The sequence below is a fragment of the Chelonoidis abingdonii genome, chromosome 2 (assembly GCF_003597395.2).
Source record: "Chelonoidis abingdonii isolate Lonesome George chromosome 2, CheloAbing_2.0, whole genome shotgun sequence".
Lineage (NCBI taxonomy): Eukaryota > Metazoa > Chordata > Testudines > Testudinidae > Chelonoidis > Chelonoidis abingdonii.
The window spans coordinates 6,242,520-6,258,539 of NC_133770.1; the positions used below are offsets into that span (position 1 = coordinate 6,242,520).

The following is a 16,020-nucleotide window of genomic DNA, read 5'->3' on the forward strand; positions in this document are numbered from 1 at the left end:
AGGTGGTGGAATCTCCGTCCTTAGAGGTTTTTAAGGCCCGGCTTGACAAAGCCCTGGCTGGGATGATTTAGTTGGGGTTGGTCCTGCTTTGAGTAGGGGGTGGGACTAGATGACCTCCTGAGGTCCCTCCCAACCCTGATATTTTCTCATTTTATGGCTGAGCTCTGCATTACGAGGGGGTGAGGCCGGGCAGCTCTAATTTTACTCTCTTCTATAGGTTCATACAGCCCTTAGCGCAAAGACGCCCCCACCCGGCTGGCCTGTAGGTGCCACCTCACCGCAGCTGTGATCTAAAGGGTTCCAACATGACCCATCAATGTAGGCGCAGTACAGGTGGTCAGCACCACCACCAGGTGCTAGAGACGGCCAGGAGTGACCTAGCACCCGCTTGGCTCTATCGCCCTTCTTTAGCCACTCATTAACGCCTCGACCAATCCCTTCATAAGACCGTGGAAAGCATGCAGGGAGCATCCCTGCAACGTGAAGGGTGGCTTGCTAATAAGCCGTCCCCAGGCTAGCAAGAGCTGGACTTGGACGAGGCTGGGGGCCCAAGCCACGCTGCCGGCCCACGGAGGGAGCACGGAGACCAGACGACTACCCCAGAAGGAATGTCGCGGGGACGCTCTGAGCACCCAGTCTCCATTCTCTCGCTGGCCCCAGAACAGACCGCTGACAGCGGCTCTGGGCCGAGGGGAAGGGCCCGCCGGACATGCTCACCACGGGGTACTGTGACAGGTCGTTGTAGGTGCGCCCCGCGATCGTGTTCAGCTGCATCAGGTACTCGAAGTTGGAGATCTCCCTGTAGACCCATTTCTGAAACAGACATGGAAGGGCTGAAACAGGCTCTGCGGACGGCAGGGGCAGAGGGGGCAGCCCTAGCTGGGTGAGCGGGAAGGGAATCGCTGAATGGGGGGTAGGCAGGGGTGGCATAGGGTGACCATATTTTCCAAAAGAGAAAACGGGACACCCCACAGGGATGGTCCAATGCCCCCCCTCACCCAACCCATGGGTCAGCCCAAGCCACCTGCCACCCACCCATGCAGGGCAAGCCTAGCCCAAGCCACTCTCCTGGGCCCTCCCTCCCATGTGGGGCAGGCATCGCCGCTCGCCCCGCACGTTCTTCCATGCCTCTCTGGGGGTTGCACCCCACTTTTCTGGGCCAACTGTGCACTTGTCCCCTTTGCTCTTGCCACCTGATCAGTTGCAAATGGGACAAACGCCCTGTTTTGCCAAAAAAGCTGAGAGAGGGCTTAAAAAAAAGGGGACCGTCCCGGCCCAAATGGGACAGGACGTGGGGTCACCCTCTGGGAGTCGCTGCAGGGGGCAGAGCTTGGCTGGGGAGCAGACTCTGCAGGGAGGTGGAAGGGAGACGCCATGCTGGGGGTGGGGGAGGACCCTCACGGGGAGCAGCACAGACACAGGCTGCTAGAAAGTCAGGTCTCACCAGGGAAACTCATCCAATGGATTCTCCCCACCCGCCATCACCTGCAGGAGACCCAGCTAGCAGCCGCCCATGCCTGAGCTCCCCCTCGGGCTATTTAACCCCTCAGGTGCCCACTCTGCCCCGGAGCACAATGACCCGCACTGGGAGTGTGACCCCGCAGCGAGGTGGTGCTCACTTTCCCTCTGCGACACCCTGAGCGACCGAAGCCCGTGCTCCATCTCCCAGTGAGCCAGGGCCGGGGCCTCTCCCATTGCAGGGCTGGGCTCACAGCCTGGACCACGCCCTGAATGAAGTGCCAGCCTGAGCGGATCTCAGAACCATGACCCAGCTGGGCACAGCTGACAAGCCCTGCTCCCAGAGGCCCGGGGCTGGGATAGAGGGGTGGGCCCCAGGACCTCTGGCAGAGCCAGGAGGCTGGGGGAAGTTTGCCAGGCACTCTGGCTACGAGGCAGCCCCGACAGACACACTCCGCTCTTGAGGAGAGAGAGGTGAAGCAGGGAGGAGGAGGCGGCTACATTAAGATGCTAATGGCACCTGAGTCAGTCCTGAGGCCTTCAGCAGTTCCTGGGGTGACCGGCTGCCGAAGTAGATCTGGTTGGGTGGGCGCAGGCCCAGAATAGAGGAATACACCTTATTTCTAACCTGCAGGGACAAAACCAGGTGCATGAAGCATTCAGGGGAGCACACGTACAGTGTCCAGCCTGCCCTTGAACAAGGCACCTCTCCGCCAGGGCCTCAAAGCACTTGTCCCAGGGTGTGCGGGGGGATCAGGCTCTATCTCCATTTTACAGATGGGGAAACTGAGGCACAGAGGGGCAGTGACTTGCCCCTGGTCAGACACTGGAAGCCGACAGAATCCAGCTCTCCAGATGCCCTGCTCTAGCAAAGACAACCAGCCTCTCTGTGAGATCTGGCCTGCTCTTCCAGTAGGGGCTGGGAGAGTCCTACATGGATAAATCGCGTGAAAGAGAGAGCCGTCCAAGGGCCAGCCCACGCCCGGTGTAAATCAGCAATGAAAACAAGGGCCCCACGCTGATTTACATCAGCAAAAGATCCGGTCTAAGGAATTCAATCCTAAATCAAACGCATGTGCAATTCCCTTCTTAACGAGGCTCCGGAACACACTGGCTGGGCGCTGCTCCCCTGCTTTCTCTGAGCGTGGATAGGGGCTGGAAAAGCTGGGGGGGCTGGGAGTGCTACAGGATCACCCTCCTGTCCATCCCAGTACCATACCACACCCCTCCTGGCTGAGCGCCACCCACTTTAGAAGCTCTGTATGAAGGGCCACTTTGCCCATTACCCTGCATCAGGCCTCTTGTACCAGAGATGCTTGACTTCCTGTCTTATCCCCCCCTCCGATCAAAGCTCCCCCCCATTTGAATTCAGGTCACTGGAGCACGATTCCTCAGATGGCAACGTGCCCCAGGCTCTGGTCACATGGGGCCAGGACCTTGCTTTGGGTCTCCATCATAGCCCCAACGGCAGCCCAGCACCGTGCTGGGGTCTGGGCTGGGCACCGATGCTCCGGGAAGGGTGCCACTGGCTTCCCAAGAGAAGCGAGGATGCCCCCCGGGGCTGGGCAGCGGCCCCTGTCTAGGAGAGCAGAGGGGATCGGGGTGAACCTTCTTCCTGAAGTTGACAAAGTAGTTGGCCTGGTCAATGAAGAAGAACTCCAGGGCCGACCGGCGAAGGTTGTAACGGCGGAGATGCACTTCCCGGAGCTGAGACAGGGGGCGCTTGAAGTCATAGCCGATCCCTGGGGAAAAGGCAGAAAGCAGGTCAGCTGTTACCTCCCCCATCCTATACCCAGGCACCTCCATAGCTGAACAGCTCCCAGCAGCACGGGGCCCACCCTGATCCTAGACACTGACCCATCTCAGCCAGCAATCACCACACCAGGGAGACCCAGCATAGGCTTCTAGCCCTCCCCCTCGGCACATCTCAGATCTAAGCTCAGTGCTGGGCTAACCCCCAAGCCAAGCTAGCCTCAAGGTTAAGGCACTGGACTGGGACTCAGGAGATCTGGGCTCAATTCCCAGCTGCACCACAGACTCCCAGCATGTCCTGGGGTAAGTCACTTAACCTTTGTGTCTCAGTTTCCCCATCTTCTGCCTGAGTCCCCTTTGTCCGTGAGCTCTTCGGGGCAGGGACAGCCAGCGCCTAGCAGCATGGGCCAATAGATGCTGCTACTCATGCAGTGCTAGTATCGAGATTAATGAGTAATCTAACAGCAGCACAGCAGTGAGAGGATGGAGGGGGGAACCTCTGGTATCAGAGGCTGCGATGCAGGGCAGGAGACAGATGGGCATGGGTGACCTCCGGTAGTACCTTCCTCCGTCTCCTCCTTCTCGCTGCTGCAGTCGTAAAAGTAGACATGCTGCGTGGTGACCTCCAGCCGGCCCTGGATCACAGCCACGATGGTGATGAGCTCGCAGTCCTCGGAGATCACCAGCTTCTCCCTCTGGCTCTGCTCTTTGGGTTCAGCCCTAGAAGAGACCGTATCCATGAGTGGTGTCCCGCCTGTGCACACCCCTCTTACGGCCCACGGCCTCCATCCCTGCACACAGTTGTCCAATAGGGCACGTGGGACTGGCTGGTTAGAGAACAGATGCCGCCTTTGGCGTCCTGTGCTGGCCTGGGCTGTACGCCACACTGCGTGCTCTGCTCCCAGCAATGGTAGTAGATATCTAGGCGCCCACTGGCCTCACCATGACGTGCTCTGCTGCTCAGCCAATCCTGGGCAGCTCGGCGACTCTCCCTGCACCCTCGCCAGGGAAAAGCCTACCAGCTTCCAGGAGTACCAGCTTGAGCGGTGTGCAGAGCGCCTCTTGGCACTGCAGTACCAAGAAGGAACTGGGAGAGGTCTGCACTCATTAGCTGGGAGAAGGGTGAGATGGGCCCAGGCAGGCAAAGGGAGATGGATGGCTCGGGGAACACGGAAGAGAATATAGCACCTCTCACCTCTTGTAACTATATTACGCTAGTGGCCAGAAGTCCCAGTTAGGATCGGGACCCTGCTCTACTAGACATGGGGGGGATGTGGTCTCTGCCCCACGCTGCTCACAATGTAAAGGCTGTGGGTTCAAATCCCACCTGTGAGACAGTCCCGGATCAGGAGCTGTTACTGGGCGATGGCTGTTTGAAGGCCGTGACTGGCCCCTTGTTGATGATCTCAGCAGAAAAGCCACAGACTATTGGCTGGGAAGTCTGAACTGCCCCCTCCTTGAGATGGGGACCACGTGGGGTGACCCTGAGACAGTCGGGCAGACTCAGATCCAAGCCTCCGAGGCAACGTATCCCTGCTCTGCAGGACACGCTTTGTTCCTGGGCCCAGCAAGCGCCCGAACTGCAACCCAGGGAGAGCAGCAAAGAGTCCTGTGCCATCTTATAGACTAACAGACATATTGGAGGATGAGCTTTCGTGGGTGAATACCCACTTCGTCGGATGCATGTCAGATCCAGACTAACATGGCTACCCTCTGATACTTGAACCCAGGGAGAGACTCACTGATTGTCCAAGAACTCGAGGTCTTCCTCTGCCAGCTGATCATCCTCCAGCTCGCTCACCTTTGCCTCTTTGGCCATGGCCAGCGGCAGAGGCTCCACAAGGTTGTGAGAATGATCCGCGCCTGAAACAGACAGAGTCTAAACTGGAGATGCCAGGTTGAGCACAGCTCTGGGAGAGTCACCCTGGGGCTCTATGGCTGAGGGGCCCTGATCTAGGTTTTATTTCTGTAGGCAGAGGTGGGGTCAGGCCCCACTCCCTTCAAAATGTACATTAAATCCCCCTACGTGAAAAAGTAACCCAGGCCTGCTGGGTGTGTCGCTCTGTCCCCCTCTAGTAGCACCTAGCCCAGCTGCAGATTGAAGAGCCTGCTACAGCCTTGCCTAAGAGGAAGTTGGCTTTTAGCTCATGCAGTAGAGGCTCATACACTAAGCTTCAGAGGTCCCAAGTTCGATCCCGCCCACGGGGTCTGCCGGTGTTACAGCTGACTGCACATCGGCGAGCTGGCAGAGCCAGGCTGCGACCCACGTGCACTGGCCCCATCCCCACGCCGCGAGCACCTCTCACCTAGGTTGTCCCGGAGGGCGCTAGCCTCCACGTGGAGGTCGAAGTGATAGTTGGGGACCAGCTTCAGCCTCATTCTGGAGTAGGTCTCGGCACTCGACAGCTTCCAGTGAATCTCTGAGGGGTTTCTGTGGGGGACGGGGAGGGAGAAAAGTGAGTCCCGAGCTCCCCAAAGCTGGGAACAGTTAGCATGGGGCAATGCAGCCTGAGCCACGGAACAGCCTGGGCTCACGAAGTGTTGGCTGACAGAGCTCCCCCTTGCTGCAGGGACTATGAGGACTGTAGACTGAGCAGAGGAGCTGTCGGACCAAGGCCCATCCGCCTCCGAGAGCAGCCCCAGGGGAGTTTCTACCACACCCCATCACGCCTTCAGCCTGGGAGCCACAGGGCAGAGAGGAGGAGGAGGCAGCGTGAAACTAGCCAGGCAACATGGGGCGCAGAAAACGTGGGAGGGTCAGGAACAGCTGTAGGCCACGCTGCCTGGCTCCAACCAGGGTGAGGTGTGGCTTTGCCACAGTGGGTGGGGCTAATGCCTGGGCTCCCTTTCTTTTCTGTCTGACTTTGGTCAGTATTCCGGGGGCTGCCCCACGAGTGGGCAGGGCACAGTGGGACACGGCTGCAGCACGCTCCGGGGCTCCCCTCCACTGTGGGAACTGCACCCCGTGAGGGCCAGGAAGCCACGCTAGGATCACGGCACAGGATTCCTCCGGGGGGGGGACGATACTGCTAAACCTGGAGGATCCAGCAGCCCCAACTTTGGGCTGCCCCATAAGAGCTGAGTAGGAGGGGGCCCTGAGCAGCATCCCCTCCCCCTGCCCAAAGGGAGCGCTATCCCCTGACCGGTCGGCCCAGGCGGAGCGCTGTGAGGTCAGCAGGCGGCGCAGGGCCTTCCACTGCTTCAGGACGATGCCGTGATGGTTGTTGATCTGTTTCAGGACGTTCACGTGCCGGATGTGCTCGTACTTGCAGCGCTTCATCACCGGCTCCAGGATCAGCTCCTGGCGGGGCAGAGAATGAGGTGGGACTGTGGAGGAAAGGGCAGGCAACCACACAGATCTCCCCTGGGCAGGGCCGGCTCTACGGTTTTTGCTGCCCCTAGCAAAACAAATTTTTGGCTGCCCCTCGTCCCAGCCCTGGGCTCCTTGCTGCAACCCCCTGCTACCCCAGCCCTGGGCTCCCCCCTTTTTTTCCCCCCATTGCCCCCACCCACACCTTCTGCCGCCCCAGCCCTGATCTCTCCCCCACCCCACCTGCACCCTCCTTCCGCCGCAGCCCTGGGTCACTGGTAACTTGCTCCCAGGGCAGGTCATTCAGCAGGAATTTTGGATGTGCACAGAAGAGACAGGATTGGTTCCCACATGGTTACAGAGCTGCAGTAAAGTGGAACAATTTCCAGCTTGTGTGACTGGAGGATATCTGGATGCATATTTATAGGGGATGACTATATAATGAGGAAAGTTGAGTGCCTTTATTATTCTTTTGTTCATATCTTTCTTTTCTATTGGGGAATTTGCCAATGCGTATCACTGGTCTTCCTTTAAAAACGAAAAACAAAACCGCAATGGCTGTTGAAATAAGCATTCGTCCTAGTAACGCCTGGAAGCAATTTCTTGGCTCTTTATGCTCTACTTTTCTACAGCAAGTTACAGTGGTGTGTGTATTTGATATATGGGAGGATAGAGATAGCGCAAACTGGCTTTGAGCGCTCCTGAGTATGAGGTGTTCAAATCTGAAGGGGGGGCGCGGGTAGGGGTCCCGGGCGGGGTCAACTAGGACAAGGAGCGCAAGAGATAGAATTAGGTAGGGGGGCTTGGGCGCGAGCGAGGTTGGTGCAAGGAGCAGCGGGCGCTTAGCTAGGGGTGGGGTTTGGGGGCCGTTGGGGCGGGGTCTGGGGGGAATCGTGGGGGACAAGGAGCGCAGTGCTTAGATTGGGGGTGGCAGTCCTGGGGAAAGGCAGTTGGGCGGGGTCGGGGGGGCAATCCGACTAAGGAGCGCGGTGTTAGATAGGGGGTGGTTGCGGGCAAGGCAAGTTAAGGGGCCGTAAGTGTCCGGCGGGCATAAAGAAAGTATAATGAGGCGGGGAGGGTGGAGGGGTGCGCAGTTAGGCCGGCGGGGTCCGGGGGCGTGGGACCGAGGAGCAGTGGTGCTTAGTAGGGGGTGGGTCTGGAGGGCCGTAGGGCGTGTTCCGGGAGGGGGTTATCAGGGGACGGGGCGCGTGCTATAGATAGAGGAAACCGGTGGAGGTCGGGGGGCATTAGGAGGGTAGTCCTGGAGGGGGTGATCAGGGAGCAGGAGAGCGGCGCTTAGATAGCGGGTGAGTCCTGGGGACAGTTGCGGCAGGGGTAGCGAGGGCGTGCAATCGGCAAGCCCCGCGCTCGGGTTCGCCCTAGCGGGTGTGGTGTGCGGGGCGTTAGGGGCAGTAGTCCCGGCGCCGCGCGCTCGCATATGGGACAGGAGCAGGAGGTTTGGGGTTTCTGTGGGGGGCAGTCAGAGGGAGTGGATGGTGGCAGGGTGGGGCTTCCCTCTCTGTAGATGTCCTGTTTTTTGAATGTTAAAACGTGGTCTCCCTGCCCTTCGCAGTGCAACTCTCCACTCACAGCGCTGCAGCACGAGGTCCCCCTCCTTCCTTTCCAGCGTGCCAAGGGAATGCTGGGAAATGTAGTTCTTTCCCTGCTCCAGGGCAGGCTCTATAGGCAGGGAGCTAACCAAGGAACTACAGCTCCCAGGACCCCCTGTTGGTTCTCTGCTCCCATGCCTAGAGCCGCCCCTGCGAGGACACTCTGCAGCAGAGATTAGGGTTTTGCGGAAAGACGTGCCAGGAGGAGACACCCAGCACGGGTGATTTCATCCCCCAGGGTTGGTGTTTGGCCGAGTGATATTGACTGTATTTCTGGAGCACCGAGGAGCCCGAGGCGTCGACTGGACAACAGCGGGGGGGCGTGGGGGCTGTTTCAAATGGCTCCGCGCCCATACCTGGAACTTCTTCCTGCTCTCCTCTTTCTCCCGCTCCCTGCGCAGGGAGCTGCTCATCAAGGCATCGTAGCAGGAGTTCCAGAAATTGGACATGTGGTCATGGCTCTTGGCGAATGTGTCGATTTCAAACTGTGCCATCATGGGCTGGACCTGCCAAAGGGACGCAGGGGAGAAAGCCCTTGAACGGCGACGGCCAGGACGGGTGGGCAAGGACGTATTTTCAGGGACGCTGCCTTAGAACAAGGCGAGGTCTAGCAGCGAGTGCGCAGGACTGGGAGGCCAAGAACTCCCAGCTGAGGTGTGGATTTCGCTGCACACACTGGGTAGGGCATATGATCTGTGCCTCAGTTTCTCCATCTGTAATCTACTATTTAGGTGAATGCATACCCTCTCCAACTCCCACCCCCACAAAATCACTGCAGCGTCTGAGCACTTTATTCTCAACTCCCTGGCAAGCTACATAAATACTGTTCCCCCTCGTCCTGTTTAACATATGGAGTGAGTGAGGCTTGGGCAGTCTCAGAGCTGGGACAGCTCCTAGCGCTGCTCAGACCCAGCTCAGCTCTCCAGCCAATCAGATCGCCTGTGCTCACAAGCAGCCCCACTGGGCAACCTCCTGCCCTGCCCATGCCCACTCTCCCAACAACTGCCCTCCCCTTGGTTCGGGGCTTGGCTGTCGGCATCCGTGGCTGAGCGTGTCGACTGAAGCGACTCCCCATGGACACGCACAGCACCACAGCCAGAGCCCGGGACAGAGCCCATGTCTGATGCAGCCACGTGGCCCAGCGTCCCGCGAGGGGACACAGAGACAGGAGATGCGTCTAGGGCCTGGTCTGACGCACCCCCGTCCCACCCCCGCTCTATCCGCTCAGTGTTCCCTCTTCCTGCAGTGGTAACCAGCGCCCCCTCTCGCCCCCATCCCGGCGACACCCACGTGCTTCTCGATGAAGGCCCTCCACTCGGGGCTGGTGCAGAAAAGCTGGAAGTCCTCATAGAAGGTGGGGCTGCCGTTGGTGGGGGGCAGCGAGGGCAGGTGGCGCTGCAGCTGCAGCGTTTCGTAGCACTGGTCCAGCAGCGTGCGGATGATGGGCAGGAGCCAGGAGAAGGCCTCGGACTTGGGGTGCAGCGCGCGGCTCAGGGGACTCTCCAGCTTGCCCAGCAGGTAGCAGGCCTCCTCCTCCTGGGGGGCCGAGGCTGTCTGGAGCAGGCCGTGGAGCTTGACGTAGGCCAGCGAGTGCAGCTGCTGGGCACAAAGGATAGGGGTGGGGGCAGGGGAGAGTCTGTTACACCCCCAGGCTCATCCCAGCATGGAGGGGGCTACTGCGGTTTTGGGGCCCTCAGAGCCTCTCCCTTGCCCCCTGCCCAAATCCTCCCCTTCCCTGCCTCTCCCTCCCTATCCGGCCAGCTGATACTGTCCCCCCACTTCCCTTCAGAGCCCAGCCCCTCCCCGCAGAGAGAAGGGGAGCCCTCAGAGTGCCCCTAACAAGGCCAGTCGGGGTCCCCAGCCCCCAGGCCGGCTCACCTGAGCCTCCTCCAGACCGCTGTACCCAACGAGGACACGCAGGCCAATCTGAGCCATCTCCTTCAGGTCCGAGGTCCCGTTGGCCAAGTGGTACCACACTCCCAGCTTGTCCAGCAGGCTGTTCACCCCCTCGTAGATCTGCAGCCACAGGAAGGGCAGAGTGACCCCTCCCGGCAAGGACAGCGACAGAGCTCATCCTCCCAGCCCCCGCGCTTTGCTTCCCCGGCCTAAGGACAGGGATAGGGAACTCCGGGGAGGGAGCTGCGCCCGAAGCCCAGGTTGGGGTATTTAATGGGAGAGCCAGCTGCAAAGCAGTGACCCCAAAAGGACGGCAGCCAATGAACTGTGGCAGGTGGGAAAGAGAGAGACCCACAGCTCTGCCACGGCTGTCACAGCAGCACACGCCCAGCAGCTGACGAGCCCTCTGCATGTCAACACTACTCTATCCCAGGGAGCAGACCACCTTCACCCCCCAGGCCCGCCAGCAGCACGGACCTTCTCACTCCACAGGGCCTGGTTGTTGTGTCCCTCGGAAAACAAGAAGTCCTGGAGGAGCCTCAGCAACTTGAGCACGTTCTGGGTGAGGCTGGGCAAAGTGGCCGGGGCTGACTCCTTGATGTCTGTGAAGGCCGATTCCAACATCATCTCCAGGAGGCTGCAAGAGAGAGACAGGGTGTGTGTGTGGGTGGCGGGGGAGAGAGAGAGAGAGAGAGAGAGACGCTGAGCATGCTGCTAGCAGCTGCCGGATATCGTGTTGGTCACGCAGCCTCTCTCTCCCCATTAATATAGTCTCTGAGCACTTCAAAATCCTCCACCCCCTGCCTCATGTTACAGATGGGGAACTGAGGCCCGGAGAGGCTAAGGGACGTACCCAAGGTCCTGCAGGCAGGCAGCGGCAGAGGTGGGAACTGAACTCATGTCTCACAAGTCCCAGGCCAGCAAACCAGCTGCAGGAAGCTTGTGCCCAAGACCAAAGTTTCTCGGCAAAGCACCAATCCCCCTGAGGAGTGTCTCAGGGGCACGCGCTCTGCAAGGGTAAAATGAAGCAGCTCCATTGGCCAACAGGCCAGGTGCCCTCAAGGCCCGGCAGTGAGCTGCCCGCTTGCCAGGGCCATCTGAGTCTCAGGGCAACTTGCCAGAAACCCACAAGCTTGGCCACGTTGGCAGCCAGGATCCTGGGCACTCTGGCCCAGCTGAGGGAGATAGGGTGAAGGGTCCCAATTCTGATCCTATTTCTCCACCTCCCAACCCCCTCCCCAAAGCTGGCCAGAACCCACCAGGCGGGAGCAGGCCGGCCACTCTGCCAGCACCCACCTGCGCTTGATCTCATCCGGCGGCCGTACCAGCTCGCAGGCTGTGCCCAGCTTGGTGAGGACGGAGAAGACCTGCCCGCGCTCCTTCCAAGCTGTGTCATCCCAGCCTTCCACCCCGCGCCAGGTCACCGAGAAGATGATGTTGGTGAGCAGGTTGCACAGCTCCTCCTCTGGCGTTTGCTGAGATGAGGGGAGAGCCAGAAAACACACGCTGATCTGAGCAGCTGGTCCGCTCCCTATGGGCTTCTCCTAGAGGGGATGGCAGACGCAGTGCCCCCTGGTGCAGACAACTGCCCTGCTCAGACATGATGGGGTGGGATCGGGAGTGGGGCATTTGGGGACAGAGTGCAGGCGTTAGAGGGCCATGACCCAAGGATCTCTTGATGCCAACTGGCAGAGGGCACCAGGGGGCATATGGGTTACAGGGATTCTCTGGGTCCAGTGCGTTCCTATGTAGATAGACAGGAGTATCATGTACCACCTCTGTCACACTGGGCAGCAGAACCTTTGGGAAATGCAGGTGCAGATAACATGCAAGGAGACGTGTGTCTAGTCTGGAAAGTTTGTTCTTAAAGACATGGCGTTAACGGACACGTCTTAAGACAGGTCTCGCTGGAGCGAAGAGACTTCTCTCCCTCCCTTGCTGTTGCGTCCTGTGCATCTCGGAGCCGGTGGCTGTTTGCACAGAATCAAATGCTGATGAAGGGACAGTGGGGACTTGAGGCGAAACGGCAGGGAGCAGGGAGAGCCTGGTTTATAGACGAACAACAAAAGGCTGGTCTAGTGCATCTAGGGGTGCAGAGACACCCTGGCATCCTTCCTCTGGGGGGGCCAGCTGCCAGCAGGCATGGTCTCGTACGGTGACCAGATGTCCTGATTTTATAGGGACAGGCCCGATATTTGGGGCTTTTTCTTACAAAGGTGCCAATTCCCACCCCCGCATCCCGATTTTTCACACTTGCTGTCTGGTCACCCTATGGTCTTGTGAAAGGGGGTGGAGGTCGGTAAAAGACGTTGCAAGGAGGACTGAGCAGTGAGCAGAACTTTCTTAGATGGGGGGCACCCGGTTAGTGGGACCTGGGCTCTAGCAGGCACGTTTTATGTCTAACCCTGTGTTTCCACTGTTTTTGCAGGTTACCACCTAAATCCCTGCTCTCGGGTAAATCCACTCACACTTGCGATCTGCTCCTAGAGAAAGCAGAGCTGCGTGCCACAGTGGGGCCAGTAACTGGGCTGGGCTGGGCTTTGGGGACAGCAGGGCCGGTAATTCTGAGAGCGTCCAGTGGGTCAGACACCGCAGGGGGACACTCGGGGGTTGGCAAGTGCCTATTGCTAGTGGCAAAGGGACTAGACCAAGCCTGGGAGAGAAGGAAACCCCTCCTACTCCAGACGGCAGCACCATCGCTCATCCTCCGCTGCTGGCTCCCCTCTGGACTCTCTCATCATGGGCTGCAGCAGGAGGGTAGCTCCTTTGCCAGCCCTCAGGGGGCAGCACCTTACCTGGGGGTTACTGGTATTGGAGACGTCGTCGCTGGCCAGCGTCTCCTGGTAGCTGCTTTCGTCCAGGACGTTGGAGAGGCTGGAGCTTTTCCGAGCCCGTGTGCCCGGGAAAGGTTTGAAGTACTCCAGAGGAGAGGGGGTCCCCGGCAAGCTCCCTGGCGTCTGGTTGCCGCTCTCCACCGTGGCGGTGGAGCAGGTGCTGGCCAGGTCGAGGCCAAGGTCGAAGGGCGACATGCAGAAGGGCGAGAGCGGATGGTAGACGCTGTCAAACTGGAGGGCGTCAGTGGAGGGGGCTTCCCTCTGGCCGGGGATGTCGATAGTGTTGGAGGAGGAGGAGCGGCTGGTGCAGTCCAGGGAGTCAAAGGATTTGAAATTATAGGAGCGGAAGGGCTTGGAGCCGCTGGTCGGGGAGACGGAGTGGTCCGAGAAGCCCTCGGAAAGCTCCTGGTCGGAGGACTCGAACCCCATTGGCAGGAAGACGTCCAGGTCCTGAAGGTCTGCCAGGGCAGGGCTGGTGATGTCCAGCTGCTCCTTCCCAGCCTCGGTGCCTGACTCCTTTCCCGCGTGCTCCGAGAGCTTCAGGAGGCCAAGGCAGCCCCCGTTGGCAGAGCCGCTCAGGCTGTGCTGGCGGGACTCGTACGACTCCTTGACGTAGAGCTTGGTGAGCGTGTCCTGCCAGCCAGCCAGCTTCGCCAGCTGCCTCACCATGTCGTGCTGGGAGTAGATCAGGTGGAAGAGCTGCAGGCAGGAACGAGGCACGTCACAGACCAGCGTGGCCGAGCAGACCCCTTCCCACTCCCTGTGCCCGCCAGAGAGGGATTAGTTTGGCCCTTGCGCCAGGGCGCTTGGCCGCACAATCCACTTGCCCACCTTTACTGGGGCAAATGAAGATTCGCCCAACGTCCACGCCTGCTGCTCCTCAGCCCAGCAACCAGGGCTCCCACACATCTGCAGCCCCCACGCTCTCCACTGGCCTCGCTCCAGCAGCGAGGATGCAACGGCCCGAGCCGCGCCCGCAGTCCTCGAGCAGAGCTCCGTTCACCTCACTAGGTACTGATATGGCCCCATCATCGCTGCATCCAAGTACCTGCTCAGACACCCACGTGCCCGTGGGGCCGAATCCCTCCCCAACCCCAGATCTGGCGAGCAGCTGAAACCCATCCAGCAGAGATCAAGAGCCACTGTCTGGAAGCGTTCAGCCCTCCGGTTCCTCCACCCCTTTGTGGCCGCACGCTGGGGTCGGCTCCGAGTTCTGGGCAGTGACGTCAAGGGAGAGCTGAAAGCCTTTGATCACGCTGAGCCGGATCTCTGTCAGCTCAGTGGCTCCTTCCCCGGCCAGCCCTTCTCATGACACCAGCTGTCCGGCTGCCTCGAAGGGTCTCCATGCCAGCCAGCCGTTCAGCTGGCTTCCCGCCCCATGTGGCTCCAAGCTCCTGCTAATCAGCATCTCTCCCTGCCTTCCACTCTTGGAAGGGAAGTGGAGAGATGGAGTCAAACCTGGCTCCGCTGAGCACGGTCACCCAGGACCGCAGCGTGCGAGGGATCTAGGGAGACCATCGGCACTGCTGCACCCAATGGGGGATGGAATAGGGTGTCTGCGTTTAGCGTCTGTCTGTCTACGGAACAAGGGTAGCTCATGGCCCTGCCAATATGTCCCTGCCCTGAGCCAAGAGGGCAAGGTGGGAGGTCAGCCTGCAGTGCATCTGCTCGGTGTGAGACACACCAGTGCCTTAGTGACAGATGCCAGCTCCTGAGGACACCCAGCTGCCGTCGGAGGATAACAGCTTCCAGGGACCTGGGGCCCGGAGGGCAAGTAAAAGAGACAGAACCAGCTGACTAGGGAGGCTTCGGGGCCTGATGGGTTAATGCACCAAGCCCGCGTTTAGCCCATCTGGGGCTGTACGCAGAGGGAGTGACATGGATTCGTCTCTCTGCAAGAATGCACAGCCAGGGATGCCTGCAGAACTCCCGAGGGCTCCACGCCGGACAGTCTTACCTTCCGGCAGGTATCCAGCCTGACCGCCAGCTCCGCCCGGTGGGACAGGTACACCACGGCCATCAGGTCCTTGTAGCTGGGAGAGTCTGGGGGATGAGAGGCAAGAACGGGCATGGGACGCGGCCCTGCGGCGCGCTGACCTAATGGACCCTTCCCAGGCTACAGCACAGTCTGCCTTCCGTGGAGACCGGCGGCTGCAGGCGGGTGCTCTGAGCCAGCCCGGCCCAGACACTCCCCTACACTTTGCGGGGGGAGGGGGTTCAGCATGGGATCCCAGGTCTGAAAACGATGGCTGACCCCTGGCTCCATAAATCCCAGGCTCTCCTTAACAACACGCCCCCTAAGCCACGTGGCTGCAGCGTGGCAGGCCCACGGCCCTGAGGCAGGCGCCGTACCTGAGCCAAGGGCCTGCTCCAGGAGACACCGGAAGAGCAGCATGGACACTGGGATGTCGTTCAGATTCGATATGAGCCCTTGGTAGCCGACGTCCTTCAGCTTCAGGCGGTACTTGCTGCGCTCGTGGGCCTTCTCATATTTCAGCATCTTGTACAGGACCTGCGGGAGGGAGGGTGCTGGCCTTAGGGGCGGGGCTTGGTGGGAGCCACCACGGGCCTAGTGCTGGAGGCCAGGGGAACTCGGACAACGCACAAGCTCGAGGACTCACGTCTCACCTTGAAGACTCTCTCTCGTACTTCATCCGAGAACTTCCTCTGGACGAGCAGCGAGAACAGGACCTCCACGTTCCCCGACTCAAAGAGGAAGGCGTAGAGCTGCTCCTGGGAGGCCGAGTCTTTCAGCAAGCTGTGGATCACCTCCAGAACCCCACACACCTGCAACGGCCACGGACGCAGTTACACCCCCAAACGGAAACGGCCCATGTACGCCGAGTGGCCATCGCTCCCAGACCACAGCAGCCTCGCCCCCCTTCGGCCTGGCCTCAGGATACAGCCACGCCTCCTGGGCTCTCGGACGAGTGACTGGCAGGGATTCAGGTGGGATATTCACGGTAATGGGGTGTCATAAACAGATCGCTAAGGGTTAATGTCTCTTTCACCTGTAAAGGGTTAACAAACAGTGACCTGCAACACCTGACCAGAGGACCAATCAGGAGACAAAATATTTTCAAATCTGGGTGGAGGGAAGCTTGGGTGTGTGTTCTTTGTTCTGTCTGCGGTTCTCTCTGGGTTCTGAGAGTGACCACAC

At 59.8% G+C, this 16,020-nt stretch overlaps 1 protein-coding gene across 6 annotated transcripts in view; it reads right to left on the reverse strand.

Moving 5' to 3' along the window:
• Window positions 1-16,020, reverse strand: part of NBEAL2 (neurobeachin like 2) — a 196,494-nt gene that overhangs the window by 16,823 nt on the left and 163,651 nt on the right. For 4 of the 6 annotated variants that reach the window (XM_075062154.1, XM_032770619.2, XM_032770621.2 and 1 more), the window contains 16 exons: window positions 15,489-15,647; window positions 15,213-15,372; window positions 14,818-14,903; window positions 12,822-13,559; window positions 11,323-11,501; window positions 10,504-10,663; window positions 10,009-10,146; window positions 9,421-9,729; window positions 8,487-8,636; window positions 6,354-6,511; window positions 5,517-5,641; window positions 4,953-5,073; window positions 3,773-3,930; window positions 3,067-3,200; window positions 1,979-2,086; window positions 718-813 (listed from right to left, as the gene is read on the reverse strand). In XM_075062154.1, coding sequence (XP_074918255.1) covers window positions 718-813; window positions 1,979-2,086; window positions 3,067-3,200; window positions 3,773-3,930; window positions 4,953-5,073; window positions 5,517-5,641; window positions 6,354-6,511; window positions 8,487-8,636; window positions 9,421-9,729; window positions 10,009-10,146; window positions 10,504-10,663; window positions 11,323-11,501; window positions 12,822-13,559; window positions 14,818-14,903; window positions 15,213-15,372; window positions 15,489-15,647 — 2,979 coding nt within the window. The remainder of the gene's footprint in view (window positions 1-717; window positions 814-1,978; window positions 2,087-3,066; window positions 3,201-3,772; window positions 3,931-4,952; window positions 5,074-5,516; window positions 5,642-6,353; window positions 6,512-8,486; window positions 8,637-9,420; window positions 9,730-10,008; window positions 10,147-10,503; window positions 10,664-11,322; window positions 11,502-12,821; window positions 13,560-14,817; window positions 14,904-15,212; window positions 15,373-15,488; window positions 15,648-16,020) is intronic. The other 2 variants (XM_075062153.1, XM_075062155.1) reach the window with 1 other exon arrangement.